We start from the raw sequence: 15,954 nt of genomic DNA on the forward strand, positions 1-15,954 counted from the left end.
ACATTTTTCTACCTTTACAGATCTCAAAAATAAAGAAAAAAAACAAATCAAAATAAAGTTTTACCATGACTTGTCAATGTTTATTTTCTCTATTCCATAATATATATATATATGTCTGTGTGTATGTGTGTGTGTCTATATATATGTGTGTGTGTGCTTATATATATCTATATATATAAGTGTGTGCGCACGTGTGTGTAAAGATACATACATAGATACTTACACTTAGATACATACATATAGAGAGAGAGAGACACTCACATATATATATATATATATATGTTATTATACGAGCCTCGGTCATTCCCAATGCGCCTAATAGTTCGAGTACCGCACATTCCACCGGGGGGAATCAAACGCCTCACTAGAGGGGACTTAAAACTCACAAACAGATGTCTGACCAACTGATCTAAGTACACGGCGCATATGTGTGTGTGTATTTATTTATTTATTTATTTCGATAGTTCTTCTCGGTGAATTATGTAGAATATCTCTTTATGTACAACAAATTTGTATTGGTTTTACTCGTTTATTTTTCAATTACAAGTCAGAAAATACTCCAGTATGATTAGGGCAATATGATTATACTGAAGAAAATTCTCAAGATTGTCGGATCAATAACCAATAAAAATTAAAATTGCAACTTTTCATTTAGGAACCCTTTTTCTCCATTTGAATGTGGACATAGTGATTCCTGCACAATACATCTTGTGATATCCAAGTATGATCTTCTAGGTCGTTATCACATACATACATACATATCTATAGTGTTGAATCACAAAATGTTATTCGGGTCACGCCCAAGTAATAAGACGTTGGTCAGATAAGAGGAATGAGAGAAATTTGGAGAAAAAGAAGAAAGTGTTAGGTCAAAAGTAATGTTAATTCTCTAGGAATAAACTCAATAGTAGACCTCCTTATTTATAGATCATATGGGATGTCTAGTAAATTACATGATTACCTCTCACTTAATGACAACGTTCCGTATTTGTGATTGCTACTAGCACCGTTTCATGTTTACAACTGCTTGACTTGGTCGTATGATATTCGTTTGGTCGACCAAAATTCATTTGGCTAACTAACAGGTCTTCGGTCAATTTTTCTGGGGGATTTCATCGTGTAAATTCATTTTCCTTAAAAAGGGTTATTCCATCAGGCAGAGAGTATATCACTGTAATCTAATAAGCAGTCTTCCTTCCCTGGATAAATCTTCATAAAATGTTAGGTGAGAGTACCGCTAAGTTATTATTGATCTTGTGAATGTCTTTGCATCGGTTGAGTTGTTGTCGGTCTAGGTGTACGGCCTTCTTGAGTTAGAACGAACTTTTGTTTGGTCGGCCTATGATTCGATCGACTGAAATGATGCTAAATAGCTCATTCTCTTGCTACTTTCTTTGCTTAAATCATTAAATTTCCTTGCGATTCATCCAGTCACATTTCTGATGTACATATTTTGTTTTCTAATTCATTTACTTCTTTGAAAGTAACAATTGTCATGAGAATTAAAGAATTAAATGAAATGAGTAATAAGTACTGCTAATAATTGTACTCCTTGGATTTCTATGTCATTTTTCCTATAAATAGAGTGTGATCAATGCTTCCCTTTCTCATTTCTGGAATTACCTTGCCCTTCAGTCGTTTATAGCAGAGGACTAGAATGTCGGGTGCGGGTGCTAAGAAACCTGTGAACGAGGAGGCTCTGATGGGTGTCATCAGGCTTCCTACTTCTAAGATTTACCCTCTAGGGAGTGAGAAAAAGAGAAAACCGGAGAGTTGTTGATCAATTCCAAAAGAGAAAACTGTTGAAGAGGGTGGGTCGACTAAGTAGGGTCTGGAAGATGAGAAACAAACAACTAGTACCAAAGAGTTGGCCAAAAGGGAGTTCGATGAAGTAGGCGATGTTAAAAAAGTAGAGGGTATAGGAGATTATAGAGTCCTCTGACTCTATGCTGCAATTATAGGTGGGTAGACAGATGGGAATACGCATCAAATGCATCTGACTTGGCGTCTAATCCACTCCGATAGTTACTGACCCAACTGTCACCTCTGGAATGGCAACTTGCAGAGGTGGTCGCACACACTCTGCTGTCGGAAGGTGTCGTACCTCAGACTTAGATTAGAGAGGAAGTTCAAGGTGATGTTCCTCCGCCTGTTGAGGAGAGTCTACATACGCTATAAATACATAGATTGATTGGTAATTTTTCTTCCCTATTTGGTTTTTTTTTTTTTTGTTCACTCTAATGACACATTCTGATGTTGTAAATGAAGTCGTGAAAGTCCCGAGGGGTGGGCTACATCCTGCTCCGGAGGCTCCAGTTGGACCTCCCCCCTTGAAGTAATACCTGACCATCTGCTGCCTTTTGTTGACCCAGATCTGAAAATTGACGGTTGATGTGATTCCCACGAGTGGTTGGCACGTTTTAGCCAAACCAGACACCAACTGGATGGCGCCAAGGTCCTTAGGGTAGGGCCTTAGTGCCATCCACTTTGTGCCTAGGCGCCAATTTTAGTCAAACCAGACAGAGAGCTTGGCGCCAGCAACTGTTTTGCGGGCTTTCAGCAGTTGCTTCGACGGTTATGTTGTGAATATATTCAGCCTTTCGTGATGTTTAGAGCAATTCTAGGCAGCCTAAGGGAGGGGAAAAACCTCTGAACCCTAAAGGAAATCCTAGGGGAAGTCTAGTGTTTAATTCTAGTTTAATTTGCTTTTTATTTCAGAGTTTGGTGAGGATTTGGAGGGATATTGTAGAGAGGTTCCTCACCAAGGCATCAAGGACTTAGGAGATCTTATTGTGAGAAATTATTAGTGTTTGTTAAAGAAAAAAAACTAAGTTTTGTAGACTTTCTTTATGTTGTAAGTTACTTTATACACAATTCTAGTGGATTATTTTGTTTTAAAGATGTGTTGTGGCAATTTCTCTATGCTTTGTGGGTATTTTGTAGACTTACTAAGTTTTGTAGACTTCTTTATGTTGTAAGTTACTTTATACACAATTCTAGTGGATTATTTTGTTTTAAAGATGTGTTGTGGCAATTTCTCTATGCTTTGTGGGTAGTTCCATTTTACCTTTCCCCTTGGTTTTTACTATTAAACTGATGATTTTCCTTCTGTGCTTTGTTTACTTATTATTTTGGCCAAATGGTTTGTTAAAATTTATTGTGAACCCATAAAGACTTTGGAGAGCTATAGCATGAACAACTAGGAAGAATCACTTTGAACTATATGGTATGAAGTAAAAATAACCTTAGGGAGATGCAAATTGATAGATAAACACTCTTTATTGGGTTCAAACTGGGATTTAAGGAATTAAAACCAGTTGAACCAAACTTCTTTATGCACTTGAAAGAGGGTAAATAAGATAATGGCTAATATTGGTCACTTACAACACTTTCAATTTATTGCATTCACTATTTAGACACCTCATACCAATGCAAAGGGGAAGGTAACCTTATCACTTGATTTCCTTCAAACTTTCATATAATTAGTAGAATTGTTAATTAGATTAAATCTTTAGTATAACCTTAAAACTATCAAGACTTCCAATCTGAGAACTAGTTTAGTAGGCTAGAACTTTTCTTAAGACAGTAACACCTTTTTCCATGTGGGATCAACAATCCGGGATCAAAAAATTGATATTACTTGAAACGACCACGTACACTTAAGTGATACAGAGGGGTGCAAGAACACCTGACATGGAAGCAAACTTGGTGGTACAACACACACATTAATGTTTTGGGTTCGTTGTTGGGAAACAAAGGTGTAGTGCTACATTGCTGCACAAATTAAGTTCAATAACTCATAGTACCACACAAAACTATGAGTGAGCACACCCCAATTTTTTGCATCAATTTTTTGGCATCATTGCGGGGAAAGCAGCGGTGTAGTTAAGTTAAGAGAATTTTAGTTGAATCCATTAGGACTTAGACTTGGAAAATTTCAATTTGTAAAATTATATTTTTGATTATATTTGTTTGTTTGTTTGAAAAAGAAAAAAAAATGTTATTTTGAATATTTTTAGTGTGTTTGTGTAAAACTAATTAGTGGGATTATTAGTTGGTGGATGCATAGTGCGGGACCTTCGGGAGTACTGTATGATTCAGAACTAGAGAAAATTATTAGGAAAGTTAGAAAATAAAAAAGACTTCAAGAACTTGTAGGAGAAATGACGAACATTCAACAAAACAATTTAGATAACCAAATATCAATTAATAAACATCATAACACGTAGAGACCATTAAGGGACAATGATAATCCTACAGTAGTTGAAATTCACTTAAGTATTCAAAATCATGTTGTAGAAGCTAACACTTTTGAACTTAAGCATGTTGTTATCCAAATGGTGCAAAACAACCAATTTGGGTGAACTTTGTCTGAGGATCCAAATTTACACTTAGCAAATTTTCTGAAACTTTGTCTGAGGATCCAAATTTACACTTAGCAAAATTTCTGAAACTTTGTGATACATTTCATTATAATGGTGTATGGTGTGTCAAACAACATTGTTAGGCTTATACTTTTTCTCTTTTCTTTGAGAGATAAAGCTAATTTTTTGTTGAACTCATTAACACCTTGATTGATCAGAACTTGGAGTGACTTAGCCCATTAATTCCTAGTGAAGTATTTCCCATCTTCAAAAACAGCTAAACTTAGGAATGATATTACTTCATTTTGCAGTTAGAAGGTGAGTCAATTTATGAGGCATGAGAATGATTTAAGGAACTTCTCAGGAAGTGTCCACATCATGCTCTGTCTGATTTACTAATTATCCATACTTTTTACAACGGTTTAGTAGGATCACTTTTGTCTATTATTGATGTGTTGCTAGTGGTTCACTCATGTCAAAAGCTATTTGATGAGGCTTACTCTTTGATTGAAAAACTACAACGGTTTAGTAGGATCACTTTTGTCTATTATTCATGTGTTGCTAGTGGTTCACTCATGTCAAAAGCCATTTGATGAGGCTTACTCTTTGATTGAAAAAATGACTACTAACAACTTCTAATAGTCTTTTGAAAGAGTAAACCTTAGAAGGTAGCTAGTGTGCATGATACAAATGTGCTGACAATTCTAACTTCTCAGGTAGCAGTAATATCAAGGAAGTTAGATCAATTTAGAATGAATCAAGTACCTTCAGTGATTAAGAAAATTCAATCATACATTATAACCTTAACTAGTAATTCATCGTTTGAGACCTTAAATGCAATTAACAATAGACCTAATAACCCTTATTCTAACTTCTATAACCCAGTTTGGAAGAACTATCCTAACCTTAATTGGAATAAAAATTATGGTGGGGGAAACCAAAAATTGGGAAATAACTAAGAAAATCCCTTAAGAAACTGGAGTAACCAGGATAGTACCAATTACATACCTTTTTATCCTCAATGATTTAACTCTAATCCACAATTTAAGGAGAAGAAGTTGTCTTTGGAGGAGGTTGTATTACAAATGGGGAATCAACTACAAAGTTAAGGTGCAACAATAAGGAATATAGAGAAGGGATAAATTGCTAACTCACTTAGTAATTAGCCCCAAGGAACTCTTCCTAGCAACACAAAGATAAACTCTAAGGATAAGAATAGTGAACATGTTAAAGCTATCCAATTAAGGAATGGAATAGAATTGGAGGATGTAGTTCGGAAAGAGATTGAGGTTGAAAAGGATACTGCAAAAACAGAAAAAACCTGAGGAAATGAAGATGCTTATTTTTTATCATTTCCTACCTACCAGTCAAGCTATGATCATTTCTTAGCTTGTAATCCATAATGTAACTTCCTGATCATTTCCTACATACCAAATAAGCTATGATAGATGTGCAAAAGGTGAATTAACAATAAGAGTAAATGATTAGGAAATTACATTTAATGTCTAAAAATCTATGAAGTGTACCTCTAAAGGAAATGAAGATGTTTATTTTTGGATGGACTTAATTGGTTATTTGTGTAGTAGCCATTTTTGGGAAAATTACGTAGTAAAATTAGTAGAGCTAGAGTAGATAACAAGAAAGACACATACTTTCAGGATGAATCAGACCTATTAATTACTGAAGATTTGAAATTTATAGAGAGGTTTTAAATTTTAGATACAACAGCACATAGTAAACCTCTTATTCCTTCTGTTGAGGAACCACCTGAACTTGAGATGAAGGTGTTCCCACATATCTCAAGTATGCTTATTTGGGGAAATCATCAACATTATCGATTATTTTATCCTCAGATTTAAATCATTCATAAGAAAAAAAATTAATAGAAATTTTGAGGAATTATGAGAAAATTTTCGGATGGACCTTAACAGATATTAAGGGAATTAGTCCGTCTTTTTGTGTGCATAGGATCCTGATGAAAGATAATCATAAACTTCGGGCAGATCCTCAAAGGATATTAAATCTAATTATGAAAGAAGCTATCAAAAAAGAAATATTAAAGTGGCTAGATGCAGGTATTATCTAACCTATATTAAATAGTGTTTATGTTAGTCATATTCAATGTGTTCCTAAGAAGGGGGGAGTATCAGTATCTATGAATGCACATAATGAACTAATTCCTACTAGATATGTCACAAGGTGGCAAATTTGTATTAACTACAGGAAATTGAATTCAGCCACTAGGAAAGATCACTTTCATTTATCCTTTCTGGATCATATGTTAAATAGGCTAGCTGACCACCGATACTTTTGCTTTCTAGATGGATATTTTGGATATCATCAAATAATCATAGCTGCTGAGGATCAAGAAAAGACTACATGGATGATTTCTCAGTGTTTGGAACTTCATTTGATTCCTATTTAGATCATCTAGCTAAAGTGTTAAAACACTGTGAAGAGACTAACCTTGTGTTCAATTGGGAGAAATGCCAATTCATGACCACATGAGGTATTATTTTAAGACATAAAATATTTGAAAGAGGCAAAGAAGCGGACCTGGTGAAAGTTCAAGTTATTGAAAAAACTGTCACCACCCACTAACGTGAGGGGAGTTCTAAGTTTTCTTGGACATTCTAGATTTTATAGACGATATATAAAAGATTTTTCTAAATTTGTCAAACATTTATACAGTCTCTTAGAAAAGGGTTCCCTGATCAAGATTACATAAATGCTTCAATATATTGAAATAGAAATTAGTCACTGCTCCTATTATAGTCTCACCTGATTGAGGGAGACTATTTGAGTTGATGTGCGATGTTAGTGACATTGGGGCAGTTTTAGGGAAAATATATGATATAATGTTCAAAGCTATATATTATGCTAGCAGGACTCTTAATGAAGCTCAAATCATTTATACTACAACTGAGAAGAGGGAGACTATTTGAGTTGATGTGCGATGTTAGTGACTTTGTTATTGGGGCAGTTTTAGGGAAAATATATGATATAATGTTCAAAGCTATATATTATGCTAGCAGGACTCTTAATGAAGCTCAAATCATTTATACTACAACTGAGAAGAAATTATTGGCTATAATATATGTTTTTGATAAATTTAGATCTTATTTAATTGGAATCAAATGTATTATTCATACCGATTTTTCTGTTATTAGATATCTTATGACAAAAAAGGACGCTAAACCATGATTGATTAGATGAGTCCTTTTGTTGCAGGAGTTTGGTATAAATGTAGTGGATATGAAGGGCTCGGATAATAAAAAAAGGACGCTAAACCATGATTGATTAGATGAGTCCTTTTGTTGTGGGAGTTTGATATAAATTTAGTGGATATGAAGGGCTCGAATAATCAAATCACTGACCATTTATCAAGACCGGATCAAGAAAATTCATACATTCATGAAGATGAAATTAATGAGAATTTTTTCTAACGAGCAACTGTAAGTATTACTAAGTGACGCATTCTGTAATATGCTGACATAGTAAATTTCATTGTTGGTGATATTATGTTCTATGGATTAACATACCACAAACGAAAAAAGTTTAATCATGATGCTAGATCTTACTTCTGCGATGACTCATATTTGTATAAATGGTGTAAGGATTAAGCAATTGGAAAATGTGTAACTTTAGAAGAAACTCAAGAAATTATTAAGAAATGTAATGATTCAGAATTTGGGAGACATTTTGGTGTTTATAAAACTACATTTAAGATTTTGCAATCTGAATTTTAGTTGGCGTACTCGTTTTAGGGATGTGAATACATATATAAAAGTTGGTAATGAGTGTCAGAGAGTAGACAAGATTTCTAAACGTGATAAAATGACTCTCAATTTTACTTTGGAGATTGAAATCTTTGATGCATGGGGTTTTGAATTTTATGGGACCATTTGTACCATATTTTAGAAATGTTGATATTTTGATAGCTGTGGACTATATCTCAAAATGCATTGAGGAAGTAGCTATTTTAAATTGTGATGCTCAAAGTGTCGTTAAATTCTTAAAAAAATAATATCTTCAGTAGATTTGGAATGTCTAGTGATCATTAGTGATCAAGGAAGTCATTTTAAGAATAGAGAAATTGAGGCTCGTAGGACAACACTTTGCTAGATAACCTCTTGCTCTTCATTAGTGCATCCTCTTTTGTCGTACTTTTTGTAGGATATGAACCGTTAGATCTTCTCAGGATCAGTGCTGACACATTTTTAATGTAGAATTTCACTTTTTAAAAGATACAAAGGATTTGGGTGGTAGAAATACAAAAGTAAAGTTTAAGTGTTAGACATGTAAATACATAGAAAGTGGGTGGTATGCATCTAATGCTCCAATTATATGTATATTAACATAGGTCTGATAATTAGATAGCACCGATATATGAAAGAATTTAGCAAGGCTCTGTTTGGCACAGCTGCAACTGCGTTGCCTCAGGAAGCTGTTGCAGACAGCTTCGAGAAAGTTGTTGTAGAGAAACTGGCTGTCTATTTGTTACAGCTGCGTGAAAACAGCTATGGGACAGTTATTTCTGGAAAACTGATTGTTCTGCCCCTGTTCAGCCGTGAAAACAGCTATGGGGCAGCTATTTCTGGAAAACTGATCGTTCTGCCCCTGTTCAGTAAATTTCTTTGTAACAAAATTGTGATACCCATTTATTTGATAATTCTAAAGCAGAAATTCAAAATAATGATGAATTTATTTTGAAGTTTAAGAACATGTTAAAAATAATGATGAATTCATTTGAATTCATTATTAGCTTGAAAGTTGTTGGAAATCAGTTATTACTTTGAAAGTCTACGAACACTTAAAACCCTCAAAGAAGATAATTATATTTTCATAATCAAAATAAGTGAGAACGAAATTAGCATTCTCTTAAACAAGTTTTTATCTGCTAGCAACCCAATGATCCATAAGATAAATCTTGAAATATGGACACATCCTTCAAACTACTCTCCCTTAACAACTGTATAGATGAGACAATCACAATGAAGTAAAATCAGCTTCAATTTGCATTAACGCTGAGAGCCCACCCAGAGAAACTTAAATTGCTGCAGCAACTACTATGAAAGAAGGGTTTAAGCTTCTTTCATTGGAAGAATATGTCCATACAAAATGCTTAACATAGTGTACACTAACCCGTTCGTCTTCATGAGAATGATGATTACTTTATTTTAAATAAGAAAATAAAATTGCATTTACATACACACAATTCTTATACATTTACTGATTTAAAACCTAAACTTTCATATTTACATACATAACACTCAAATATTTAGCATCACATCCAGAAACCACTGTTACAAACTGAAGAAGGCAGAATTCACTGCTTCCAACATATTCTCAACAGTTTCAAGCTACCAAATGCAATCTATAAAGCAAAATGGAGATTGAAATAACAAAATTCATTGTTTCCAGAATTCACTGCTTGCAACATATTCTCAACAGCTACAAACTTAAGAAGTAAAAAATCACTGCTTTCAACATATTCTCAACAGTTTCAAGCTACCAAATGGAGATTGTAATATCTAAATATTGTAGTGGGATGGATTGTGTGTGTATAATGAAACAAGGAGAACTGGAAGAAACATAATTCAAACGTGTAGAACAACAATACTGCAATTCCCAAGCCAGTAATAATTTTCAATTAACTTGAAAGATAGATTGCAAGATAACATTATAATAATAATTCTTAGATTGCATTTCAATATACGACCAAATTCATTTCAAATGTAAAACTTTTAAGACAAAATTTCACTTGAAAATAGTACAAAATTACAGATACGCACCTCACTTCACAGTGAGTATCAAGAGTGCAAAAAAAAGTCTAAAACTATTAAAATGACAATTAATAAGACGATTATATTATTTTTAACATTCAGACAGTGTAGCTCCTGTGCTAGACTTTCCTTGAGTGATGTTTTCCATTCCCGATCAACGTCGTCAGGGCAATCCTTCGAACTGTCTGCCCAACGGAAAAAGTCACACTGTTGTGCGATGCTCCGTGGGCAGCTATAGAACTTTGTCCCGTAGTTGTGCGACCGACGTGACATCAATAGGGAAGTTTGGAGGCCACGGTGGCAGAGTAATCATCGTTCTGTCCCTGAATTCCTTGAGCTCATATTTTTCTGACTGCAACAGAAGAAAAAAACAAATGACAAATATTGTTAATAATAATCTAATGCCGATATGATAAATGCAATGAGATGAAAAAACAACATCCAAATATTGTTTAGTCAACTGTCAAGTTTATGTAAATACAATTAAAGCCGATGAAAAAGGCAGGAAACATCTGTAACCCTTCATCTTTTCTTCATGCCATAGTAGTTAATCAAAACCAAACATATTAGAATAGAACTTTTAAGCATTTCTACTAGGAAGGGTCCGCTCAAGGCAGTTCTTTTCATGATTTTATATTGTAGAAAACTACCATAGTCCATAGTTTTATTTGGCCCATAATTTTGTTGCCACTTTATAGAATTTCTTTTGGAAAGAAGCAATTTGTATACCTCCATCTACTACAGTGTGATAGCTGTAAAAAAATTACTAATCATTCTATTAAAAGGTAAAATATCTAGAAGACATAATAACTCCATCTACTAAACTGTGAGCCCCAAACAGAGCCTCAACCTCACTCTCGTCCATAGCTCTTCCCTCCCAAGATTTCTCCTTTCTTTCTACATAACACCATCTACAGCTCACTCTCCAGTGACCAAGTGAGACCCAATTTTCTCCTTTGCTTCAGCTCCTGCATCGGTCAAAAACCTCACCAGCCCAAATTGTTTCCCAGCTCTCCCGCACTGCAAACATCAGATCCACATTAAATTTTAAATGTAAAAATATAAAACAATGACATTTGAAAGCATCTTAAAGATTCTAACTCATTTTTTCCACACCATCGGATCTGCAATATACTTGCAATCAGACAAAAAACAATTTGAAGTATTAAGAAGAAACATTTGTGAACTCGATGAGACATCACTTGTGCAAACATTAATGTTGTGGATGATTTCATATCTTGCACAAATTTATGGCGATTTTAATTCACCCTTATTGGCATAAAATTTGTGCAAGCATTGAAAAACATGCAAATAATACATTAGAATACATTCATGATACGTGCAAGTATCATATGGCGAACAACAAAATGCATTACAATTTGTGCAATTGCATCTTGCAAAATGCTACACAACAAGATTCAACCATCCAATTTGTTATTCACAACAAGAAAGACAAACTCAGCAGTACCCCAAAAAAACCACCAGCAAATCATACTTACACAGCAACAGATGTAAAGGGAAAAGGGCCAAAATTTCTTACCGCTGTTGTGGGGAGATAGTGAGAAGAGAAAGACAAGGACAAGGAGAACAGGAGTAAGATGACCAGGAACCGTCACCGGTCGGAGAAGAGGAGGGTCGCAGTTAGGGCATGTAAAAGGGGCACGGGGGTAAAAGCCGTGTCGACGAAGCTGGGCCGTGACATATAGGTGGCTTTCGGCGTTCGCACCAAACCGCGAGAAGTGACGGCGGCACCGCCACCCCCAACCCTGAAGAAAAAGAGAACCTGCCCTCCCCCAAACACACCCTAAATGTAGGCTAGGGTTTCACATGTTCGGGTGTTATCTTAATCCATTTCTATATAAGCCCCTCTCCGTAATTCATATTCACAAGGCACCACAGGCACCAAATCAACAAAATGAAATTTATGCATTTGTTGAAAGAGGCATGAAGAAGATGATGATGGTGTAAAAACAGGAGAGAGAGGAAGGTATCAGTACAACTTTCCCTTTTACCCTCCCCCAGTTTCTTTCTCATTGGCCTCATTGAATTTGTCAAAGCCAATGAATAGGGAGTTCTTCCTTGCTCTTGCTTCAACGTTACATGACCTAGTTGAAGGCATCAATCACCACCTTGGCTCCTACCCGAATGCCTTGCCCTCATTTGTCGTTCATTCTCTCGCACTCGCTCCTCTCTCTTATATTGTTTCACTCCAAGTCCCCTATTCGGGATTTAGCTGCCTTAACAAGATTGCAAGAAGAGCGCCAACCTGGTTCCATCCAACTCTTTTTTATCAGTTACTGCATTTTTCATGCGATTAGGTTTAGCCTTCGACGTGTAGGAATGGTCTACATATGTTTGTCTGCTCGCTCTGGAAATTTGTTATACTCGTGTGATTCAACACCTTATGTGATTCTATATGATCTTCATGATTTTCTTGAAAACCCTCGCCAGGAGAGCAACATAGATTAGGACATGCTTCAATTTGTTCGATGCTATCAGGACAGATCTCACTTAATACAATTAGATATTGCAGGCTTAGGAATGTGCCTAAAAATGTGCATTGATGATTGAAGAAATGAACTTTTGCTTTCATTCTGTCTCCAATGCTATTTCTCATTTGAAGCATGATTTAGTACTTCTCGTAAATCCGGATTTACTAAATCCTTGAACCGGATTTACTAAATCCTGGATGGGTTCAAGTCGGAAATCTGTGTGGCAACGTATTTTGTTAAATTCCGTAAATCTGATAGAATTGTTTGGCAATTTCAACGGGGATTTAGTATGGCAGGGTGGAGCCAATTAGAAGCCTGCGAACTTAAATCCCAAGCTCTGTGAAGTTAAATTCATCAATTCATAAGATTTAGGATTTATGAGATTGACAGTTGAAATCATTAGAATCTAGATTTACGAAATCAAGGGATTTATTTTGCACAAAATGACTGTATGGCAGGATTCAGCTTACATCCTACATAAATCCGACATAAATCAATTGTTAGGCAGCCCCACAATGTCCAATATCCTCTTCACCTTCTTCTAGCCACAATATTTTCCTCTTCCTTTCTCTCTGTATCTCAAGCCTTGCATCTGTCGAAGCTTTCATAATCTCTTTTCTAAGAACTCTTTCTTTCCTCGATTTTTCATCTAGGCTGGGTTTTTGTTCTCTATAATTAAGCCTTGAAGGCTTCCATTGATTTCTTATGCATTATAATGTTACTAATTTATGCTTTTGGTGTAAATTCTTGATATGAAGAGTTTATTTACTTGGGCAATGGGCAACGTTTTGTAGAAGATGATATAGGGCATTAAAACAATAGATGATATAGAGCACCCTACGGTTTTTTTGTAAGAAATAGATGTATGTATTTTATGCCACTTTAATACCTAATATTGTATTATGAATCTTCCTTTAATTTAATTTGCTACATTTACCCGAATGACACATGCGTATCACATGAATTTTATTTTTTGAAGGATTTTTCTAGACAAAAAGTTATATTTTAGAACAAACAAGACGATTATAAATTACAGAGACCAAACCATCTCATGGAGAGCAAAATACATTACATGAAAGATACCATTCATTACATTCCAAAACTGATAATTCCCTCTAAGATCTACTAAAAAGAGAGAAAAAAAATTTAACAAAAACTAAAAAAATTAGAGGGCTAGTACTCCAATGATGCATAACAATTAACCACCCCCTCCATCATAATTTAGTCTCTTCAATGAAGGATAAGAGCCTCCTGATCCATCCCACTTGCTTCTGATGACATGACTCCTACAACTTCATTATTAGCAAAACAACCAGACTTAACCATAGGATTCTGATCATTCTTAGGCACCAAATTTAATACCAGAAGAGGCAACAATCTCAACAAATTTCGAATCAAAATAGACATCCAAAGATTGCCAAACTCTGTTCTAGTAACTTTAAGGAGCTGAAGCATTAGGCCACCACCCCAGGAGGAAACAAGCAAAGCCACATGATCAATGGACATCAACAATGCAAAGAAGGTGCCTTCTATCCCTTTAGGACAGAGCTGGGAACTCAGCACAAGGATTGGCATCCACTTCACACGACCGACCAGCTGCGAAATGGCCTCATTAATCACCATGAATATGTAATCCTGGATGCCGAGCTTGAGGTTCAGGCGAAGAACCAGCACGAGGTCTAGAAATCCAAGGATGCTTGTGAGGAGCTGAGTCCAAAATAGAAGGCAACGGTAGGAATAGTCCTTGAGTGAGTTTTGGTAGAGTAGGACACCGAGCAAAGATCCCACAGACCCAATGGAATAATTGAAACTGATGTTTTTCTGCGACATAAAAAACACCATCATTTTAACTTCGAACATAGGTAAGGTGGTATGTATGTAAAAGTTGAAGTTTTGGTGTTAGATATGTAAATACATAGGAATTGAGTGGCATGTTGGCAGATCTTCCTTATTTCTAACCTGGGAGAAGGATGGACCAGTGTTGCTATCTGTGTACCAGTAGAACATTCCCTCTTGGATGTTCAAACTGAGAGCCAGAGAAGCGAAGGTAAAGATGCATGGCTTCCACACCTCAGCGCACATCAATGTCTTCCACATTGTTTGATTGGCTTGCATCAGCTTCTGGTGGATCTAAACATGTAAATTCGAAATTATTGTTGGAGTAATTGGCATAGTACAAGTGTAGGAGATCAAAAGAGGGAAATTTACATCCATACCATACAATTCTTATGTAATTTCAAATCTAGCACCTAAAATTTGATATTTAGATTCATAGCTCTGTGGTATCATAAAGAAAAAGAGGTGTTTCATTTTTGAAAAACTTGTAATTGTGATTTTTTAATGTAATGTTAAAGATCGCGTCTCTCGTTAACGATCCGATTTAGAGTCGAGTTGGGGTCGGCTTGAATATGTTTAGTGCGGCTCGAAAGCCGCTTTGGCTTGTTATATTCGATTTTGGGTCAAGTCGGCTCAAAACTGAATCGAGCTCGATGCTGTTCGAAATTGAAACGAGTTGGCTCGGTGAGTTATTTAGATCTGTTTTAGCTTGGAATTGGCTTTTCTGGCTCAAAATTGAAACTAACTAGCTCTAATCGAGCTATTTGGATCCGTTCCTGCTCGAAATTTGCTCGCAACTCTTTATTTTCAATATTACTTAGCATTAAAATCTATACTTCAATTTTTACGGGCATACCGTATATGCATGAAAATATATTTTTCATTTTTTTTTTAATTTAAAATAGTGGTATTTTTTATGTGATATGAAAGATTAGGGTGGTATAAATGTAATAAGTAAAATTTACCTGTTAGATGAGTAAATTTATACGAATTGAGCGGTATGGTATGTATGTAAATAAAATGTTATTATATACTTTGGTTGCTCAAATGTTTTTATTATAAATCGGGCTGTCTCGATCGTCTTATGCTTCCAAGGAATTTAGTCTATCTACAGAAATTATTTGGCATAATTAATATAATATCGAAAATAATTTATGTTGACATTCTGTTATTCTTAAATCACAAGTTCCAGTTAGGGCTGTAAACGAGTCGAGCTTGAGCCTCAAGCTGAGCTCGTGTTCGGCTCGTTCGAAATTGTTCGTGTTCGGCTTGATTTAATTATTCGTTCGTGTTCGGCTCGAAATTGACTCGTTAACATTAAACTGAAAAAATAGATGTAAAGTGTTGGATTCAAACCTGAACCAAATGCAGGCAAAAGAAGAAGCATAACCACATTACCACACGAGCAGTTACATTTTAAACTTAGATATAAATATATATAATATATTATTATATAAATAATATGTGTAATATATT

At 35.2% G+C, this 15,954-nt stretch overlaps 1 protein-coding gene and 1 long non-coding RNA gene across 2 annotated transcripts in view; both read right to left on the reverse strand.

Moving 5' to 3' along the window:
* Positions 1-10,263: 10,263 nt before the first annotated feature.
* On the reverse strand, positions 10,264-12,465 carry LOC110019134. Its single transcript, XR_002293429.1, has 3 exons — positions 11,691-12,465; positions 11,001-11,170; positions 10,264-10,502 (listed from the first exon to the last, which is right to left on the reverse strand). It is a non-coding gene; the product is annotated as an uncharacterized LOC110019134 (long non-coding RNA).
* A 1,367-nt stretch (positions 12,466-13,832) lies between these two features.
* The window catches only part of LOC110019140 (probable folate-biopterin transporter 2), a 3,329-nt gene continuing 1,207 nt past the window's right edge, over positions 13,833-15,954 (reverse strand). Inside the window, exons 3-5 of the mRNA XM_020716718.1 lie at positions 15,152-15,177; positions 14,602-14,772; positions 13,833-14,463 (exon numbers count right to left, since the gene is read on the reverse strand). Of these exons, the coding sequence (XP_020572377.1) occupies positions 13,873-14,463; positions 14,602-14,772; positions 15,152-15,177 (788 nt within the window). The 3' untranslated portion in view covers positions 13,833-13,872. The remainder of the gene's footprint in view (positions 14,464-14,601; positions 14,773-15,151; positions 15,178-15,954) is intronic.

This window comes from Phalaenopsis equestris, unplaced genomic scaffold (assembly GCF_001263595.1).
Source record: "Phalaenopsis equestris unplaced genomic scaffold, ASM126359v1 Scaffold000050, whole genome shotgun sequence".
NCBI lineage: Eukaryota > Viridiplantae > Streptophyta > Magnoliopsida > Asparagales > Orchidaceae > Phalaenopsis > Phalaenopsis equestris.